Below are 19,853 nucleotides of genomic sequence, written 5' to 3'. Positions count from 1 at the left end.
GGGAGACTGATATCCCAGAAGTGGTCCTGACTCTGACTTATATGCTAATGATTATATGCTTCCTTTATTTTTCTGAGCAGTGTACATAATGGCTGATTGTTTCGGAAGAATCCAAAGAACCCGTCTAAAGCCACACGTTATCTTAGGTGTTGTGGCTCACAAAGTTTGGTAAATTCTGTCTTACTACACTGAGCCCAGGCGATATCACCACTTGGACAACACACAGAGCAGGAAGCAGCTAAAATATGAAATTCAATTTCTGTCTGAGGGAAATCTTAATGTGCAAAAACAGCCTGGTTTTAGTGTTTTTTTAATCGATTTCTAAAAGAAAAAATGGAAAGCAAGCTAATTATGTATTCTTTTATTTCTGATTTATAATTGGATATTAAATAAAAAGTTGACACGGACCAAATAGGTAAATAAAATCAGTTTTTTGCACAAATGTTACAGTGAAAGAAGTCATTACTGTAGCATGTTGTCAGCTTGGTGTGTGTTAACATGTTTGGTGAAGATCAGGGGTTGTTACACAACAAATCTGATGTGCATTGACTTGCTGCTCATAAATGGAAATTCCTGGAAAACCTTGTTTTCTGCCTCACCATCTTCAATATCATCCTGTCAGGAAGATGAGTGATGATGTCATTAACCTGCTGTTCCTGAAGCAACTTGTTCTGGTATTTATACTGAAAGATAGTCAGAGACAAGAGGGAAAAAGCACAAACAGCTTTACCAAAAACATTTCTTCTACTTGCCAGCACATTGAGGAGAGGACTTTTTACAGATGGGGACCATCTGGTTGACAGTTTGTGGCATTTTAATCATCATCTTTCAGGTGAGACTGCAATTTACACTTACCTTATTCTTTGGTCTGTAAATAAAGAAGAAGCGGTTGGAAAGATTAAATAATATTAATTTCATGTAAAAGATTGTGTGTTCAGTGTTCAGATTTTCATGATTTTAAACTGCATAAACTGACAGCAGTGAGCATCAACACTGCAGGCTGCAGGACTCACTCTTCACCCCTAAAATACAAATATATGTTCTGGGAAAAGATTTTTATTAAACACAGCTTAATAAAATCTGCAAACAACAACTGGATGAGAACAATGACTTTCTTGCATGATTTTATCATCTGAGACTTAATCATTAACCATAAATTGACCTAAATATGACACTGGCAGGATATGATTCTCCTGATTCCAGATTTCTGTGATCCTGAACTTGAACCATGATGAGTGTCAAACATTTCCAGTTCATCAGAACCACGGTTCATTAACACAATTCTTTTCTTCCAGGCTTCACATGTAGCGTGCTACACATGTGCACCAGGATTTGATTCAGACATTATCACTTTCAAAGTTCCTGGAGAGCAACTGAGGCAGGGCATGAGATTGGGGAAAGGTAGGAACCAAGACATCTCTAGTATTTGTCCACTTGGTCCAGAGTTTTCCTGGTTTTTCTCACAGCAAACAGGTTTTATCCAACTGAAAAATAGTTACAGACACTGTAAAACTGATAGTTTTCTAAATATTTCACTTATATTTCACTGCAGATTTTTAGACTAGTTTCAACACGCATTCACAGTTTACACCTTTCATGATACTTAACCCTTTAACACCTGACCACAGAAAAACATGGACAGAAAATGTTTGTTTTTTTTTTTGTTATCAGAAGTTTTTATTTTTTACTTTAACAAAATGTAAAATGCAAAACTATTTTGTATACAGTCGACCTCAAATGTATTCATACCTTTCCATCAAAGAAAATGCAAAATCCACAATAGTCACTCAAATCAATGGAGACTGAAAAAAGTAAAAATTTTCTACATTATAATTTAGTGAAATAAGACATTGCTTTTCAATTGAAGTGAGTTGAAAAGAATAATAAGAGCTCTTTGCTGATGAGCAGTAGGCTAAAATACCTGTCAACGGGTGCAGAAGTCTGACTGAGGGATACAGAAAACACTTGATTGCAGTGATTGCAGACGACTGCATGTATGGTATATGGCCGTGTGATATGTCAGAATAATTGTAGTGCAAATATTGTGCACCAGGGGGCAGCAGACAAGTATAAGATTTTATACAACAAGGTTTAAAGCAAAGTTTTTTTTTTTACCATGATATGATGCAAAACGTCTCAGAAACTGTCAAATATTAGTAATTTAGTGTGAAAGAGTTAAAGACTTTGTAGAATTAAAAACATTATTTGATTTCCGACGAGGAATTCTGGAACGCTTCCCTGGACCATAACCCTCCCAGTGAACAAGCTATTGCAGGCTGCGTTCCTAGGGGCGAACAAACAGTGTGGCAGATGGAGTATGCAGGATGATCATCCACCACCCGGGCGGGCAGGTGGAGGGGGACTTGAGGCAAACAGAGGAAGGGCTGATGACAGACTCAATCACGTAAGAACCAACAAACTTAAGGACCAGTTTCCTAGACGTGGACTTCAGTGGAATGTCCTTGGCTGCCAGCCAAACCAGCTGGGCAGGGGCGTACAGCGGGTCAGAGACGTGGTTAGATGGTGGTTGCTCTCAGCAGTGCATTGCAGGGCTTCACAGATCTGGATCCAATGCGCTGGACTCACTGGAGATGATGTTGAACAGAGGGAACCTCAAGATCCCTGTCCTCAAAAAACAGGGGAGGTTGATAACCCAGAGAAGACTCAAAAGGAGACAGTCCAGTGGCAGAGGTGGTAAGAGGATTGTAAGCATACTCAATCCATGCCAAATGCCATATCCAGGTGGAGGGGTTGTTAAAAGCAACACAATAGAGTACAGTCTCTGGTAACCAGAGGACAATGAGACTTTAGCAACCAGGGCGGCACAGAAAGATTTCTATACCTTAGAGACAAGACAAACTGGGGTCCCCGGTCAGACACCACCTCAGACGGAATCCCATGAAGACAAAAAACATTATCGACAAAGAGGTCTGTAGTCTCTAGTAATGGCAGTTTGTCAAGGGGAATGAAATGAGCCAAGTTAGAGAAACCATCGATTACAGTGAGAGTGACGGTTTTACCTTGAAAAGGAGGTAGACTAGTGACAAAGTCCAGGAATATGTGAGACCAGGGTTGGTAGGGGACTTCCAGAGGCTGCAGAAGTCCGGGAGGTAGTTGCTACTCTTGTTTCAGGCACAAGTGGCACAGGCCGACAAATACTCCCTGGTATCCATTGCCAGAAACAGCCACCAAAAATGGTGTTGCAGAAAGGGGCTAGTCAAATGAATCCCAGGATGACATGAAAATTTAGCATCTGGATGATGGCAAAGTGGGTCGCTGAGGGTACAACCATTGCCCTGGGGCTTCATTGCCAGGATCTGGATCTGTGGCTAACCCCTGATGGATCTGGTCTTCAATTTGCCATGAGACCCCTCCTACTTGACAGAATGAAAGAACAATCTTGCTTGGTTCATCTGACTCTTTAGTGAAGGTGAAGAGTCAGAAAAGGGCATCTGACTTGACATTGCGGGATCATGAAGTTAGCCTCTTGACACTCTGAAGGTAAGTGAAATTCTTGTGGTCGATCCACAGAATAAAAGGCTGTTTAGCTCCGTCCAACCAGTGTCTCCATTCTTCTAGAGCAAGTTTCATGGCCAATAATTCCTGGTTGCCTACATCATAGTGTTGTTCCGCAGCTGACAATCGCCATGAGATAAAAGCACATGGGTGCAGCTTTCCCTATGACGCTGACCTCTGAGACAATACTGCGTCCACACCCAAGTCCGAGGCATCCACCTCCAGGATGGGCTGCCGATCAGGGTCAAGTTGGAAGAGGACGGGTGCCGTTGTAAATTTAGAAAAACCAGGTCAGCTGCAGGGGTCCAGAAATTTATTTAGTTTGTGGATGTGCAACTGTGCTGTAACTGCAGATAAATCTGTATTAGAAGTTTGCAAAACCCAAGAACCTTTGAAACTGCTTGTGGTTGGACGTGTCAGCCAGTCTTCCACTGCCTTGATTTTGTCTGAAGCTGTCTTCACCTGCCCATCCTGGAAGATATAATCAAGGAAGGTTAAAATGCAGCAGCTCAAATTTTTGGCCTTGACATAGAGCTGGTTCTCCAGGAAGCCTTGTAGTACCATCTGGACATGTCTGTGTTCTGTGGGTGTCTTGGAATAGATCAAGATATCGTCTAGGTAAACAAAAACAAACAGGTTCAAGTGATCTCTCAGTACATCAATAATGAGGGCTTTGAAGACTGCCGGAGCATTTGTGAGACCAAATAGCATGACCAAATACTCAAAGTGGCCTAAAGGTTTGTTGAATGTTGAATTCCACTTGTCACCCCTCACAAATTCTAACCAAATAGTAGGCAATGCAGAGATCGAGCTAGGTGAAGATAGTCGCTCCCTGGAGGTAATGAGGGGTAAAGGAAACTTGTTCTTAATGGTTATCTGGTTAAGGCCACAATAGTCAATGCATGGTCTCAGGCTCTTATCTTTCTTCTGCACAAAAAGGAATCCTGCTCCTACTGTTGATGGCGTGGACCTGATTATTCCTACTGCCAAAAAATTCTTGGCATTCATAGCATTCCATATGTAATATGATGATGTAGCACCACACAACCACCAAGAGAGGGGACAACCAGCTACACCACACAGTTAGGTTCTTTAAAGGTACCACAGGCCGGAGATGTATCATATAAAACAGTATGATTTTATTAAACAACCAAATAAAGTGATAACAAAATTAAAACACAAATCCAAAATAATGTTAGCACTGTGGCAAAGAGGGAAATCACTGTCAGGGGTCGATTCAGCATGCGGCAGCTCCAATCACTAACAGGGGGAAGGGGTCTACATTCTACACACCCGTGTAATCACTCACACATACACAGCAATCAAGGGGAATCGTGGACCAACACCAGGGATTGGGCGGCTGCCCTGGGCCACAGCACCTAACAAAGAAAAGGGGAGACACGGTTAAAACACAGCAGCTACAGTGCTACACATTCAGAAACAAAATCAACAATCCAACATAAAAAAAACATACACAAGGAATAAAAACCAAATAACCATGCAACTTAATTAACAACAAGTTAGTAGAAACACAAAAGAAAATTAATTAACCCATAAGAGCCCAACGTGACATATTTGTCAGATACAGTTTCTGAGACATTTTGCTTTAATAATAATAATAATAATAATAATAATAATAATAATAATAATAATAATAATAATAATAATAATAATAAGAAGAAGAAGAAGAAGAAGAAGAAGAAGAACAATCTGGTGAGGTTGCTCCTGCACTCCTTGGTGAGGGCAGATGCAAAACAGCTGTGAGAGCAGGAGCTGACAGGACTTCGCCCAAAGCTTCCTGGAACCAGCTCTGCCCAACCTAAGGCTCAGGATAAAACACAAGCAGCATTATTTGGACATGTAGTTGACAGAGTTGATTAGTCAGGCTGTCTTTAGCAGCTTTTTCGGTTCTCTGAGGATTCAGGATTTGTTATTGGGGAAGCGTCTTACTGTTCTTGTTGGGACAACGCTGTCCACACAGAAGTTGATTTAATCTGTCACTCAATCGTGGGATTGATGTTCTCTCCATGCGGTTCACAGAAGACGTTCCAGTCTGGTCTCAAAGCACCTCTCAGAGCATCTTCAGCTTTAATTGACCAGGTTTTAATAGTCTCTGTGATGACTGCTTGCTGCTGAACGATGGGCTTGTAGGTGGACATGAAAATAACCAGATTATGGTCTTATCCTCCTAAAGGAGGCAGGTCAATATTTGTACAAAAAAACCCAACATGGTGTTTTCTCTGGTGGAGTAGCTTGGAAAATGTTGGAATGTTGGAAATTATAGCAGAGAGACATTATTAAAATCTCCAGAGGTTGCTATAAATATGCCAGGATGTTGTTTTTGCAGCTATACTAGGTATAACTACATATATACACATCTAAATTGTCTTGGTAAATAAGATGAATGGATGGTGGTTAGTCTCATGGTAAGAAGGCTGGGGCTATTCTGTGTGGAATTTACAAGTTCTTCCCATGGGTTCTCTCCAGGTATTCTGGCTTCCCCAATAGTACAAACATTTGCTTGCTAGGTTAATTGGTGTTTCTAAATTCTTCCTAGGAGTGCATGTGAGTGGTTGTTTGTCTCTGACCTCTCTTTTATTTCCAAGATTATTGAGAAAGTTGTATTTCACCAGGTTAATGACTTTTTAAATGAAAGTGGAAATCTTGATAAATTTCAGTCCGGCTTCCGACCTCATCACAGCCCTGAAACAACTCTGGTCAAAGTGTTAAATGACATTAGGTTGAATATTGATTCTGGTCAAGTATCAGTCCTGGTTCTGTTGGATCTCAGTGCTGCGTTTGATACTGTAGATCACAGAATCCTGTTGCACAGGCTGGAAAACGGGGTTGGACTTTCTGGAGCGGTCCTTAACTGGTTCAGGTCCTATTTAGAAGGCCAGAGTTATTTTGTTACGATCGGCAGCTATGAATCCGAGCGAGTGGCCATGACTTGTGGAGTCCCTCAGGGTCAGTCCTTGGACCTCTTCTGTTCAACTTTTATATGCTCCCTTTGGGTCAAATATTACAGAACTTTAGCATTAATTATCAAAGTTATGCAGATGATACACAACTTTATGTGTCTCTGTCACCAGACGACTGCAGCCCAATAGACTTACTGTGTCAGTGTCTGGAGCAAAAAAAACACCTGGATGAGGGAGAATTTTCTACAATTAAATGAAGACAAAACTGAGATGATTCTGTTTGGTAGCAAAGAGAAGAGGGTCAGCATTAGCAAACACCTGGAGACTCGGGCTCTTAAAATCACCAACCAAGTTCGTAACCTGGGAGTGTTGATAGACTCAGACCTGACTTTCAGCAGCCACATCAAAGCTTCACTAAGAAGCTTTTTACCAGCTCAGAAGCATCAACAGAAATAAAAGTTTAGTTTCCCAGAAAGACCAAGAGAAACTCATCCATGCATTCATCTCCAGTAGACTGGATTACTGTAATGGTCTTTTAACAGGACTTCCTAAAAAGAGCATTAAACATCTGCAGCTCATCCAGAACGCTGCTGCAAGAGTTTTAACCAGGACTAAGAGATCTGAACACATCACACCAGTTTTTAAATCTTTACACTGGCTTCCAGTCAGTCACAGAATAGATTTTAAAACCTTTCTGATTGTTTACAAATATATCTGTATATAGAATATATCTGTGATATGTTCAGAGAATATAAACCTAGCAGAGCTCTTAGATCCAAAGACTCTGGCCAACTAGTCCAGACCAGAGTCCAGACTAAACATGGAGAAGCAGCATTTAGCTGTTATGCTGCATTCAAGTGGAACAAACTGCCAGTGGAGATAAAACTTTTACCAAATGTCGACATTTTTATATCCAGGTTAAAAACATTTCTTTTCTCATGTGCCTATGCATGAAATCTGCATGTTAACTTGTTTTTTTTTTTTTTTTTTTTTTACTTATCTTGCTTATCTTGCTTTTAATCATCTATTTCCAAATATCTGTAATATCTTTGTTTTATGTAAAGCACTTTTGAATTGTCCTGTACATGAAATGTGCTATACAAATAAAATGCCTTGCCTTGCCTTGGTCCTGAAATGTACAGACGACCTGTCCAGGGTTTACCCCGACTCTAGTCTAGTAGCTGCTGGGATAGGCTTTTGGTTTCCCGTAAACATGTACTGGAATAAGTGGTTATAGACAATGAACGGATGGACTCACAGCTAACAGTTCATTGTACTTGGTACAGATCTTCTCTATTAACAGATGACACCGTCTGTTTTTGCAGCCACTGCAATACCTCCACCTTTGCACTTTCTACTAACGTTGTCCTGTACTGCTTGAACAGTCATAAAGCAGAGTAGAGATGCATTAGAGTTCAGGATATGTTCCTGCACTCATGTTTTGGTAAAAACACATGATACTGCATTCTCTGCATTCCTTCTGTGTCTTTGTTAGCGCTTAAAACTCTTCCAGTTTGTTGGCTAGTGAGCTCACATTTCCCATCAGGACGAAATGGTTTGAATTTTCTCTGCTTTTCCCTCTACCTTGCTCCTGCCCTGATTCCTCTGTGCTTCGTCTTCAACTTACTCCTGCAGAGAATCCCTCAGTTAACGTGGACGTACATCTCCACCAAGTCTACAAAACACAGTTATCTGGGTCAGGTAGACAAGGCTCTGGGTAGGCTTGTCTACCCCTGGCATTTTGTCACTAGGACGCTTTTTAATGAACTCTGTGACCTCCTCCGAGGTGATAGGCTAGGATACCTCAGTTTCTGCTTCCCCACCGGAGAATATGCAGGCTGAATTAAAGAGATCCTCAAAGTTTTCTTTTCACCAGCCAATGGTGTCTTCAATTCAGGTCAGGAGATCCCCACCTAGACCAAGCCTGACCTGGACTGGGCTCTCTCCTGTTACTCCAAAGAAAGAGAGGTGTCAGTCTGTTGCTTTTTCAGGCCGGGTTCAGCGGTACTTTGTGTGCCAAGGCTCAGTCCTGATAGAATATAAAAGAAAATCAACCATTTTACTTTGTCTAACAGTTGCAGCATCACTCCTTTCTACTGTTTGCTACTTACCCAGTTATCCTGACAACACACACTACTGGTTTCTTCTCTACACTGTAAGTTCAGGGAAATTACAGAATAATTGTCAGGAAATTACGCTGTTATGTAGCATTACTTTAGAAAAATAATATGTATTATTTTTTTTCTCTGTTTTCATGTGTGAACATTTCTAATGGACAGTATGTGGTTGGTATTAATTTATTGTGCTGTATTGATCTTTTTTATGTTTGTAATTGCGACTGTTTGATTATCTTTTGCAGTGTTTCAGATGAACTTTTAGTTTTGTTGTACTACAGTAAATGACAATAAATACATTCTTATTTTTCTTAATTTGCAGTGAACTTTACAGACTGCACCGACCGAACAACATTTCTTTTCAGCACTGATGACGACCACTTCATGGTTCAGATAGATGGGACATTAGTGGTAGGTTTATTTCACTAATTTGATCACAAAAAATCTCAGTTTCAAAGTTTATTTGAATAAAAAGTCATAAAAATTAATCAAAAAGTTGTTGAAAGAATGGGGCCAGTTATATAATCTGATTTTCACAATGAGAAACTCTGGTGAGTAAACTAATTCTGAGTCTAGACTGAACATACTCAGATCGAGTCAACGCAGAGTTTCTTTCTTGACTTGGACCGAGTCAACCCAGAGTTTCTGACTAGACTCGGACCAAATTAACCCAGAGTTTCTGACTAGACTTCTCGTGTTTGTCTCCCGCAGGTGAAGAGACAGGTCCTTCTTCATGAGGGACATCGGGACTTCTTCATCCACTCCTGGGACTCTCAAGGTCACAAACTCACTGTTTCTGTTATGGTGTTGCACCAAGATGGGCATCACCTTGAAAACCAGATCCCCCAGAACCATCGTACTGAAGTGGACTCAGAGGCAGGTTTAGAGACACTCTGTGGAGAATTTGTGGAAAAACATTATCTTATTCATCTAGAGCTGTGAGTCTTTCAAAATATTGATTAATATTGATATTTCTTTATTTCGAACAAAAAATAATGATGTAGTATGGTGGAAACTCAGTTCACCTCCAGATAAAAATGACCGTAGTTTGTCCAGAGAAAGGTCTGTTCTGTCCATTTCTGCTCCAGAACCACAACCTGCATCACTTCCTGAAACTATGTCTGCGTTAATCATGGGTCAGAAAGACACAATGGACTTTTATCAGATAAATGCAGCGGCAGGTCCCACACAAATCACTTCATGTATGTTTTTCTTTGTGGCCTCCTTTTGTTCCATAGATACCTACATCACACAGGTGTAAATGGGACTATTAAAGACCTCATTGTTTGCAGACCTACCGTTAGAAGACTGCATGAATGGCTGGTTTGTCTTTAACAGACACATCAGCCTGTAATCTGGCTTCACCGTTATGATTTAAAAAGACAGGAGGTTCCACATGGATGGAACCTGGTTTAACGGTGATAAGGACACACTGGCTGCTTTTACTCTCATCTGTTCAGATTAGATTGTTATAGCATTCTTCTTCTACTGTGAGTGTTTCCCAGTTCAGGTGCTTACTGGTGGAATCTTGGCATTTTCAGACTGCAGCTGATCAACATGTGTCCGTCTTACACTTCCCCAAGTCTGATGAAGGTCTGAGGAGGAGGAAGAGGGAGTGGATTCTTCCTCCCATCAACATTATGGAGAATACGAGAGGACAATTCCCCCAGAAAATCACTCAAGTAAGAGGAAGTTTGTGTTTAATACTGAAGAATATTTAATATATTCTGTATTAATTAAAACGTGTTGGTTTCTGCTTCATTGGGATCAGATTGTTATTTTAAATTTTGCCCTGAAAGCATCATTATTTTCTAATGATGTAAACTTGTAGAACACATGAATTACTGTTTCTCTGACAAGAGCTGAATCACTTACTTGGACAAACTGCTTTAAATGCATCTCAATGCTTAATGAATTAAAAAAAAAGCACAGCCATCACGAACCAAAGTAACGCACAATCACCTACTTTTGGAAAAAAAATATTTTCAACATAGATAATGATCGCCAGTTGTCATTAACTGACCTACTGAGGCCTGACTTTAGGTCACAATGGTTACCACTGAACCCTGAGTTAAGGCTCAGTCCCTCTGAAAGCTCAACGTATGTTAATGGATGTGGCAAATTTTCTGTTCAGTCTAGTCCATCACTTATGTATGACATTCTATATATACATATATATATATTTTTTTTTTTTTTTTTTTTTTTTTTTTTTTTTTTTAAACAATCACATTAATTAATTAAGGGCTTTGTTCTTCAGCCTGATAGCTGCTGGAAGGAAGGATCTTCTGTATCTCTCTGTCTTGCATCGGACTTGAGGCTTGTTCAAGTCCGATGCAAGACAGAGAGATACAGAAGATCCTTCCTTCCAGCAGCTATCAGGCTGAAGAACAAAGCCCTTAATTAATTAATGTGATTGTTTTCAAAAAAAAAAAAAAAAAAAAAAAAAAAAAAAATACTACTACTACAATATTGAATTTCCCTTTGGGATTAATAAAGTATTTTTCATTTCATATAGATAGATAGATAGATAGATAGATAGATAGATAGATAGATAGATAGATAGATAGATAGATAGATAGATAGATAGATAGATAGATAGATAGATAGATAGATAGATAGATAGAAAGAATTAGGGCCTGTTTCATGAGTTTATGTTTTTAAATAATTCTGTTGAAGCATGGTTGAAAAGCAATGTCTGCCTTTCATTGGTTAAATTTTATAGAATTATTACTTTTGTCAGATTCAAGTTATTTCTGTGATTATTGTGAGTTTTTCTTTCATTAACCGAAGGGTAACATTTTTGTCCATATATATATATATATATATATATAAGCTATATATACATTTATACATATATATGTATATAAATAACCTGCTGTCGTTCGTCCAGGTCCGCTCTGATGAGGCGAAGAAGATCCATTACAGCATCTCTGGTTCAGGAGCTGATCAGCCTCCTGTTGGCCTCTTCATCATGGACAAGGATTCTGGTATTCTGTACATCACACAAGCCCTGGACAGAGAGAGCCAAGCAACATACACAGTAAGCATCCTCTCAGCGTTTCATCCTGACATCGCGTAAAATTTAACTAACCGGCCCGTCGTCGTTTCTAAAATACTTTTAGATAACAACTCAGAAGTTGTTAATAAAAGAAAAAGATGTGGAAAATGAGGGGCAGAGACTTATTTTAAAATCACAGTCTTAATATTAAATTAGTAAGACAAAGAATAGAAAACTGAATCTTCCCTGATCTGTCTCTGAAAGTTCAGGTGAGTCTAAACCGTCCCCTCTCTGTGCTGAGCTGACTAGCATCATCTACTTCCTGCTCTATCAAGGAAGCTCCTCTGATAGGCTAACAAAGTCAGGAGGACCCAACATCACTGTAGTTTCTCACATGGGGTACGTGCTCCCCCTGGGGTACTGGGAAACACTGCAGGGGGGTTCGTAAGAAAAAGGAGGGGGGTATAACTTCTTGGCTCTTTGATATCTTTTTTACTTAATTGATCTGACATCAGTTTGTATGATGAGCACACATTATTTATCACGTTTCAAACAAGACAAAGTGACCAAAGTGCTGCATGAATCTGCAGATTCACATGGAAAATATGTTATAAAACTAATAACATATATATAAATAAGATGAATAGCATCTAAAAACAAGACCAGAAGATAAAAGAAATAAAAGTCATAGTGCACATAAATTTAAAATGCTCAATACACCGGACTTATGTGATATGATGGGGCGGAGCACACATGTGGAAATGTACATGTATGAACATTTAAAACAACTTCTGGGAGTGCATGAGAACCTAAAAACACCTCGATTGCATTAGGGTTCGAATGCCCCAGGGATAAATATTAACACCTTGCTGCTGCTGCCTAACCATTGTAAGTCACTTAGGATAAAAGTGTCTGCTAAATGACTGTAATGGTAAAACCACCTGAAGCTCCTGCAGGGAGCATCTTTACCTGGAGGGTCCTCAACAACAGCGTGGTTTGACTTTGCTGAAACATCAAGCTCCACAAGGCCTATGTAGGGTATTTTAACCTATTAGCAGCCAGCAAGACTGGCATCCTGAAAATGCTTTAGAAAGAAACTTGCAACTTTCAACTATTGAGTAGAAAGTTAGGAAATGCATCTCCCAAGCGAACAGTTCCTGGGCTGGGGCAGCTATTAGGCATGAGACTGGTTCCACCCTGAACAGGCTGCCTGTCAATCACACGGGAGTAGCATAGATGTTCTTGTAAAGTTGGAGCTAAAGCATCGACATAAATTACTTGCATGTAAGTTCTAATGGTAATTTTCTTTTTGCAGCTCCTTGCACATGCTGTAGAGGAAGGTTCATCGGCTACGCTGGAAAATGTTTTAGAAGTAAGGATCAATGTCGTCGACCAGAATGACAACAAACCTGTGTTCACCAATGACACGTTTGCTGGAGACTTTGCTGAGAACTCACCAATAGGTACGGTCACCATCTTTATTAAACTGTGAAAATATCTTTTTTCACGCTGAATCTGATAGTTGTCCTGAGTTGTATGTGGAACAGAGATGTTCACAAGTCCTTTTTCACAAGTCCAAGTTAAGTCACATCACTTTAGATGGACTGAGTAATGTGCCGTCTGGTCTGCTTAGAAGATGCATTTTAATATCCAAGGAATTTAAAATCTGCCCTCAGCCTTTCTCTACCAGCATTCAGTCACAGCTCTGATCTGTAGCTCAAACTGACCGATGCTCAGCCCCTCTCCTCTGGAGGATTTGTCTGCTTTACTCAATTCAGAAAACCTGGAAATGAACGTGGACATTTTTCCAGATTAGTAAATATGTTCTTCCATCCATCCACAGAGAAATGCAGTTCATAGCACATTTTCCTGAATGTAAAGCAGGACCAATATGTTCCACATCACAGCTGATCTACATCACACCTGATCCACATCACACCTGATCCACATCACACCTGTTCCACATCACACCTGTTTCACATCACACCTGTTCCACATCACACCTGTTTCACATCACACCTGATCCACATCACAGCTGATCTACATCACACCTGTTCCACATCACACCTGATCCACATCACACGTGATCCACATCAGACCTGATCTACATCACACCTGTTCCACATCACACCTGTTCCAAATGACAGCTTGTTGTCAAGTTCTGCACAAGCCTCCTAATGACCCAGTAATAATGTGACTTAGATGTGTTGCAGCAGGTAAACATGTAAAAGCTGCAAGACAGTGGCTCCACAGGTCCACAGCTGGTGATCCTTCACTAGTGCATCAGAAAAATCTTTATATTTATTTTAACTGTGAGATGAGTACAGAAAAAAATCATTTAAAACTTTTAAATTTAATTACAAAAAAAACAAAAAAAAAAAACAAAACAAAAAATTATTTAATTTAGATCCAGTAAGCCATAAGGGATGCCATCAAGCTGAGGAGTCCTATCAGGCCTTTTCTCACCTGTGTGACTCCAGAGGCAGCTGATGGGTATCAGCAGGATAAGCGGAACACAGCTTTGGCAGTTGCTAAGGCAAAAACTCGGGCATGAGAGGAGTTTGGAGAGGCCATGGAGAATGACTTCCGGGTGGCTTCAAGAAGATTCTGGTCCACCATCCAGCGGCTCAGGAGGGATAAGCAGTGCTCCGTCAACACTGTGTACAGTGGGGATGGGGGGCTGCTGACCTCGACTCGGTACGTTGTAAGGCGGTGGAGGAAATACTTCAAAGACCTTTCTAAATCCCACCAAAACGTCTGCCAATGAGGAAGCAGAGTCATGGGGACCCTGGTGTTAGCTCTCCCATCTCTGGGGCTGAGGTCGCTGAGGTGGTTAAAAAGCTCCTCGGTGGCAGGGCCCCAGGGGTGGATGAGGTCGGCGCAGAGTTCCTTAGGGCTCTGGATGATGTAGGGCTGTCTTGGCTGACATGCCTCTGCAGCATCGCATGGACATCGGGGACAGTTCCCCTGGACTGGCAGACTGGGGTGGTCGTCCCCCTCTTCAAAAAGGGGGACCGGAGGGTGTGCTCCAACTACAGGGGGATCACACTCCTCAGCCTCCCTGGTAAGGTCTGTTGGATAGTCAAACCTTGGATTAAGGAGGAGCAGTATGGTTTTAATTACAGTCATGGAACAGTGGACCAGCTCTACATACTCTTAAGGGTCTTGGAGGGGGCATGGGAGTTTGCTCAACCAGTCTACCCAGTCCACCATTTTCCCACTAAGGACCATGGTCTCGGGTTTGGAGGTGCTGATTCTCATTCCAGCTGCTTCACACTTGGCTGCGAATTGCTCCAGTGAGAGCTGAAGATCACAGCCCGATAAAGCCAACAGAACCACATCATCCGCAAAGAGCAAAGACCCAATCTTGAGGCCACCAAACCAGATCCTCTCAACACCTCGGCTTCACCTACAAATCCTGTCCATAAAAGTTATGAACAGAACTGGTGACAAAGGGCAGCCTTGGTGGAGTCCGACCCTCACCAGAAACGACTCTGGTTTACTGCCGGTGATGCAGACCAAGCTCTGACACCGGTTGTACAGGGACAGCTTGTATAAGGAGGTCCTGCACTCGATTCTCCTGGAGCACAACCACAGTAGTCTCCAAAGGACACGGTTGAACGCCTTCTCCAAGTCCACAAAGCACATGTAGACTGGTTAGGCAAACTCCCATGCCCCCTCCAAGTCCCTTTCACAGCAATGCACGTCACAGACATGATTTGGTGCATCTGCAGCACGGCGTCTGAGTTTCTGTTGCCACGGTTACCTACTACCATTTAGTCAGCACAATAATTTACAACAATAAGTCAATTTGACCGGAACTTCTTCCATAGGTATTCATTATCACTTTTTAATGGACACTCTCCAGCCAATCAGAATTATATATATATGTGTAAATATATATATATATATATATATATATATATATATATATAGACATATGTATATGTGTGTGCGTGTGTGTGTATATATAAATAAAAATGTCCATTTATGTATTTATTTCTTTATTTATTTTCGTGGTCCCACGGCTCTGAATTGCCCACAGGTGCACAACTGAAAGTTTTGGGGCACTCTAGGTGGCGCTCTAGGCCAAAGCTTAGGCTCATGGCCCCATGTTTAACAATCACTGGGGTAGAGAATAAATTGGCCTTAATAAATTGGGGTTTCTGAGTGGAGCACCATTTAGCACCCTGTAAATATGCGCATAAACACAACCATTTACAGTATTCTCTTTTCCTAATCCAAGGGCGGGGACATACCACCCCATCATCCACTGGAGCATCTCCAACCTTTGATTAAACAAACAAGGTGCTTTGAGTAAGCCTAACCCCACCTGCTGCCCCTCACCCCAGGCAACTGCATAGTGGAGCAAAGTCAAGTCTCTCTCCAGGAAACTGGTTCCAAGACCTCATGGGGCTCTGAGATGTAGCTAAGCCCTTTCCTTAACCGCCCACATGAGTAGAATTTAACTGCTACCCACCAGTGAAGAGATGTTTTATGTGCTTATGGTCAGTTTTAGCAGCCAGTGATTGGACCTTAGACTGCCACCCAATACAGAAAGTCCTGGACTTGTCCAGCACTTGCTGCAGGTGGTGAGAAGTTTGGACATAACCAGAACTAAACTGGCTCAGATTTATTTGCCAGTTAACCTGTATTACCTAAAAACTTTAAGGAGACTCTGTTCCTAATTTCAGCTTCTGAATTCCTCTCTCCAGGTTTTGAGGTGATAAAAGTTGAGGCCACAGATGCTGACGACCCAGGTACTGACAACGCTGATATCCGCTACCGTATTGTGAGTCAGGAACCTCAGGAGCCCAGTGCCTCCATGTTTGTCATTGATCCAGTGACTGGAGGAATCAGAGTTGATGCTGATGGACTGGACAGAGAGGTGAGAACTCCTAAAGATGAATGTGTGATTGAGATTTAAAAACTAATAATTATCTGCATGTTCAGGCTTTTTATGTCATCCTGAAAGTTGTCTCTTTGCTGCAAAAGTGTCTTTAAACTAGTGGTTCCCAAACTGGGAGCAGTTGGGGCCCAGAGTTATGACTGTGGGGTGCAGCAAGGCTAAATAAAACTTTGAGTTTTTATACTGGACATATTGTTGTGCTGTAGAAAAAGTTTGGAAACCCCGGCTTTAAACTGATGGCAGGGTGTTTATGGCTCTGTGGTGAAATTAAAATGACTTATTTTTTCTTCCAACAGAAATACCCTCAGTACACCCTGGTGGTTGAAGCAGCTGACATGGGTGGTGTTGGTTTGACTGGAAACACAAAAGTGATTCTCAGTGTGACACAGAGCAAGGACAATGCTCCAGACTTTATTCGGCCTGCAGTAAGCAAGTTGTGCCCAGAACCTCCTTCAGCTTATTGTTTATGGTCCATATCCATTCATCCATCCATCTTTTAATATGTTAATCCATCCATCCATCCATCCATCTTTTAATATGTTAATCCATCCATCCATCCATCCATCCATCCATCCATATGTGAACTGAAACCCAGGAAGGTCTAAAGAAACATAAGTTAATGATGTTTTTTTTAGGATGTTAGATCTCACAGCTCAGCTCTGTATTGATAAAACATTGGTGTGTTTTCAGACTGCAGATGATCAACATGTGCCCGTCATCAACTTCCCCAAGTCTGATGAAGGTCTGAGGAGGAGGAAGAGAGGCTGGGTTATTCCTGAAATTTCCGTTCTAGAGAATGCCAGAGGCAAATTCCCTCAAAAAATTACTCAAGTAAGAGGAAACTGATTTACACCGAACTATTTGTTATATTTCCAGTTTTAAAATGAATTTTCTCTCCTTGTCTTTGCAGTAAAGTCAGAATTACATTCTAACACCTGTCTGTTAAAGATGGAGGTTCACTGCTGTGTGTAAGGGACAGAAACTTATGTTTGATGATTATGAGCTTTTTATAAGCAGGATAAAATATCATACTGAAGCCAGAAAATCTGCAACTAGCATCACATCCTCAGCATCCACCTCTTCACTTTAGTTTACCAGTGTAGTGTTAACACATTAAATCATGAATAAAACCTCAGAACCCTCTAGTTATAAAGGGAAAATTATATAACTTATATCATTAAAAACATCAGTCTCACATGCTACTCATAGATTTCTTGATTGAACTGACTTTAGAAATCATACAAAGAAACGATATATTAAATATTTATTTAACTAGTCTACAAACTACATAAGATAAAATATGAACATTTGAAGCATGAACAGAAAATATATAAACATGATGTTTACCAAAGTTTTTGTTGTGAGGATGTGTCGCCAATAGACTGCAATGGAATTCTAAGGAAGAATCATCTCATTTTCTAATCACATCATTGTTGATCGGAGAACTTCATGAGTCATATCACAAGAAAGGTCCAAGAGATTAAGACCAGCTCACATTTATATATTAATAATAATATTAATAAATTAATATAAAATCACTTTTTCAGCATTTTAAAACACATCTTACGTGTACCTGAGAGGTGAAACAAGCAATGCAACGAAATGTTCTGGAAGGCATCACTTGTGAAGAGTCAGGGGAAAACACCTGAGATGAGCTTCATATTGTTCAGAGGACTTGGTTTGAGGGGGTCTGAGAGTCCCTCTGTTGGTATGTGACTCCCCACCATCATTTCAAAGAGGTTTGTTGACTCCTGGAATAAGGAGCAGTTTGGTTTGTAAATGGCTCCGCTGGCAGGTTTGTGGTTGAGGGTTCTTCAGAGCCATTTCCAAGCTGCCTCAAACCTCCCATATTCACCGTAATTTAGGAGCAGCCAAAAAGTGCTTTTCTTTCAGGGAGAGCTAACCCTCCTGCCCGCTGTTTGTAATCCAACTGAGACAGTTATTGGTCGATAACAGCTCCAAGGTGTGCATCTCTTCTTTCTCCAGGGTCCTTTGTCTCAGCAGAATTCACTGCGTATAGTGGCACTGAAATATCGTCAGTTGTTTTAATAGTTTAAACTCAGTCCTGATGTTGTTTATCCAGATCCGCTCTGATGAGGACATAGAAAAGAAGATCTATTACGGCATCTCTGGTCCAGGAGCTGATCTGCCTCCTACAAACCTTTTCACCATCGACAGAGACACTGGTGTTATGTATGTCACACAGCCTCTGGACAGAGAGGAGCAAGCATTTTATGTGGTAAGTATCTTCTCTGATAGCCTAACTTTATTCACTATTTTAAACCCACACCATGAAAACTGAACCAAAGACGGCTTGCTGCAGTGACACAAGTCTTGAGTTACATTATACTCTGAATTAATTTAACACTATTATGTTGTTTTCGTTTGGGTCTGATTATATTATTTCATATTTGAATACAATATTACGTACCAGTGATAAATTTGGACACACCAAGCTATTAATTTTAAGAGAGAAGATGTTTAACTTGTTCAGGGTATCGACACGTTTTCATGTTTAGATTTAGTGATGCAAATAAATAAAACTCAAACACCTCAAAGCTGCTTTGAAAGTTGATTCTACAGTTTTACTGGACAAGCTCCATCTACTGCGGGTGGCCAGAACGGAGAACAGCGGTAAGAGGAAAGGAGGGGAACTAGCTGTGTTTGAGTGTGAGGTGGTGTAAACCGGGCCCTGCACTGTTAAACTGTGCAGCAGAGTCCATGCAAAGCGGAGCCCAGCACAACCACAAATAGACACTTAGCTTAGAGGAGGAGGGTTTGCTGCACGTTCCCCCCTCCAGGATTCCCACGGCGCGTCCTGTCACACAGCCAGTTCTCCACTGTCCGTGCACACGTCGCGTCCCGTCACCGGGTCGGTCTTCGCTGTCCACACTCTCAACCCCGCCAGACATCTCTGATGCGTCCTCAGCCTGGTCCACGATTCCTGCTGCCGAACCCACTCCTTTTTCCACGCAGCGTCTGAAGCGCTGCCGCGCCTTTTCTCATCACACACACCTGTGACTACTTATCTTTGATGGCAGGGCTGCAGTCACGCCCCCCCACAAGCAGTCTTGTCACCCCTGGGACAGAATCCAAGGCAGTGATATGCGGGTGGGACTCTGGAACAGAAGTGGTAGTTTGTCCAACAGGTCTGAAACTGAACAAGACTGGAAACCGGATTCTCTTGAAGGACAATGCAAAAATTAACCTGGAAGCATGAGCAAAACAAGATTCTTGGAAAATACAAACACCAGATGCCACATGCTGAAAGATCAACGCTCTGGCGCTGAATGAAGGGAAGAACGTGGTATAAATACACTGCTGATGTGATGAGTAGATGACCGGCACCTGCGCTGATTGGAAGAATGGCAGCTGCAACTCATGAACCTGTCAGG

General features: G+C 41.3%; 1 protein-coding gene across 1 annotated transcript in view; it reads left to right on the top strand.

Annotated features, from left to right (window-relative positions):
- Window positions 1–677: 677 nt before the first annotated feature.
- Window positions 678–19,853, top strand: part of cdh31 (cadherin 31) — an 89,221-nt gene continuing 70,045 nt past the window's right edge. Inside the window, exons 1-10 of the mRNA XM_042009633.1 lie at window positions 678–832; window positions 1,296–1,401; window positions 8,874–8,962; window positions 9,263–9,427; window positions 10,093–10,233; window positions 11,442–11,591; window positions 12,865–13,012; window positions 16,265–16,437; window positions 16,755–16,883; window positions 17,149–17,289. Of these exons, the coding sequence (XP_041865567.1) occupies window positions 782–832; window positions 1,296–1,401; window positions 8,874–8,962; window positions 9,263–9,427; window positions 10,093–10,233; window positions 11,442–11,591; window positions 12,865–13,012; window positions 16,265–16,437; window positions 16,755–16,883; window positions 17,149–17,289 (1,293 nt within the window). The 5' untranslated portion in view covers window positions 678–781. The remainder of the gene's footprint in view (window positions 833–1,295; window positions 1,402–8,873; window positions 8,963–9,262; window positions 9,428–10,092; window positions 10,234–11,441; window positions 11,592–12,864; window positions 13,013–16,264; window positions 16,438–16,754; window positions 16,884–17,148; window positions 17,290–19,853) is intronic.

This window comes from Melanotaenia boesemani, chromosome 16 (genome assembly GCF_017639745.1).
Source record: "Melanotaenia boesemani isolate fMelBoe1 chromosome 16, fMelBoe1.pri, whole genome shotgun sequence".
NCBI lineage: Eukaryota > Metazoa > Chordata > Actinopteri > Atheriniformes > Melanotaeniidae > Melanotaenia > Melanotaenia boesemani.
This window is presented reverse-complemented; position numbering and strand designations above follow the sequence as displayed.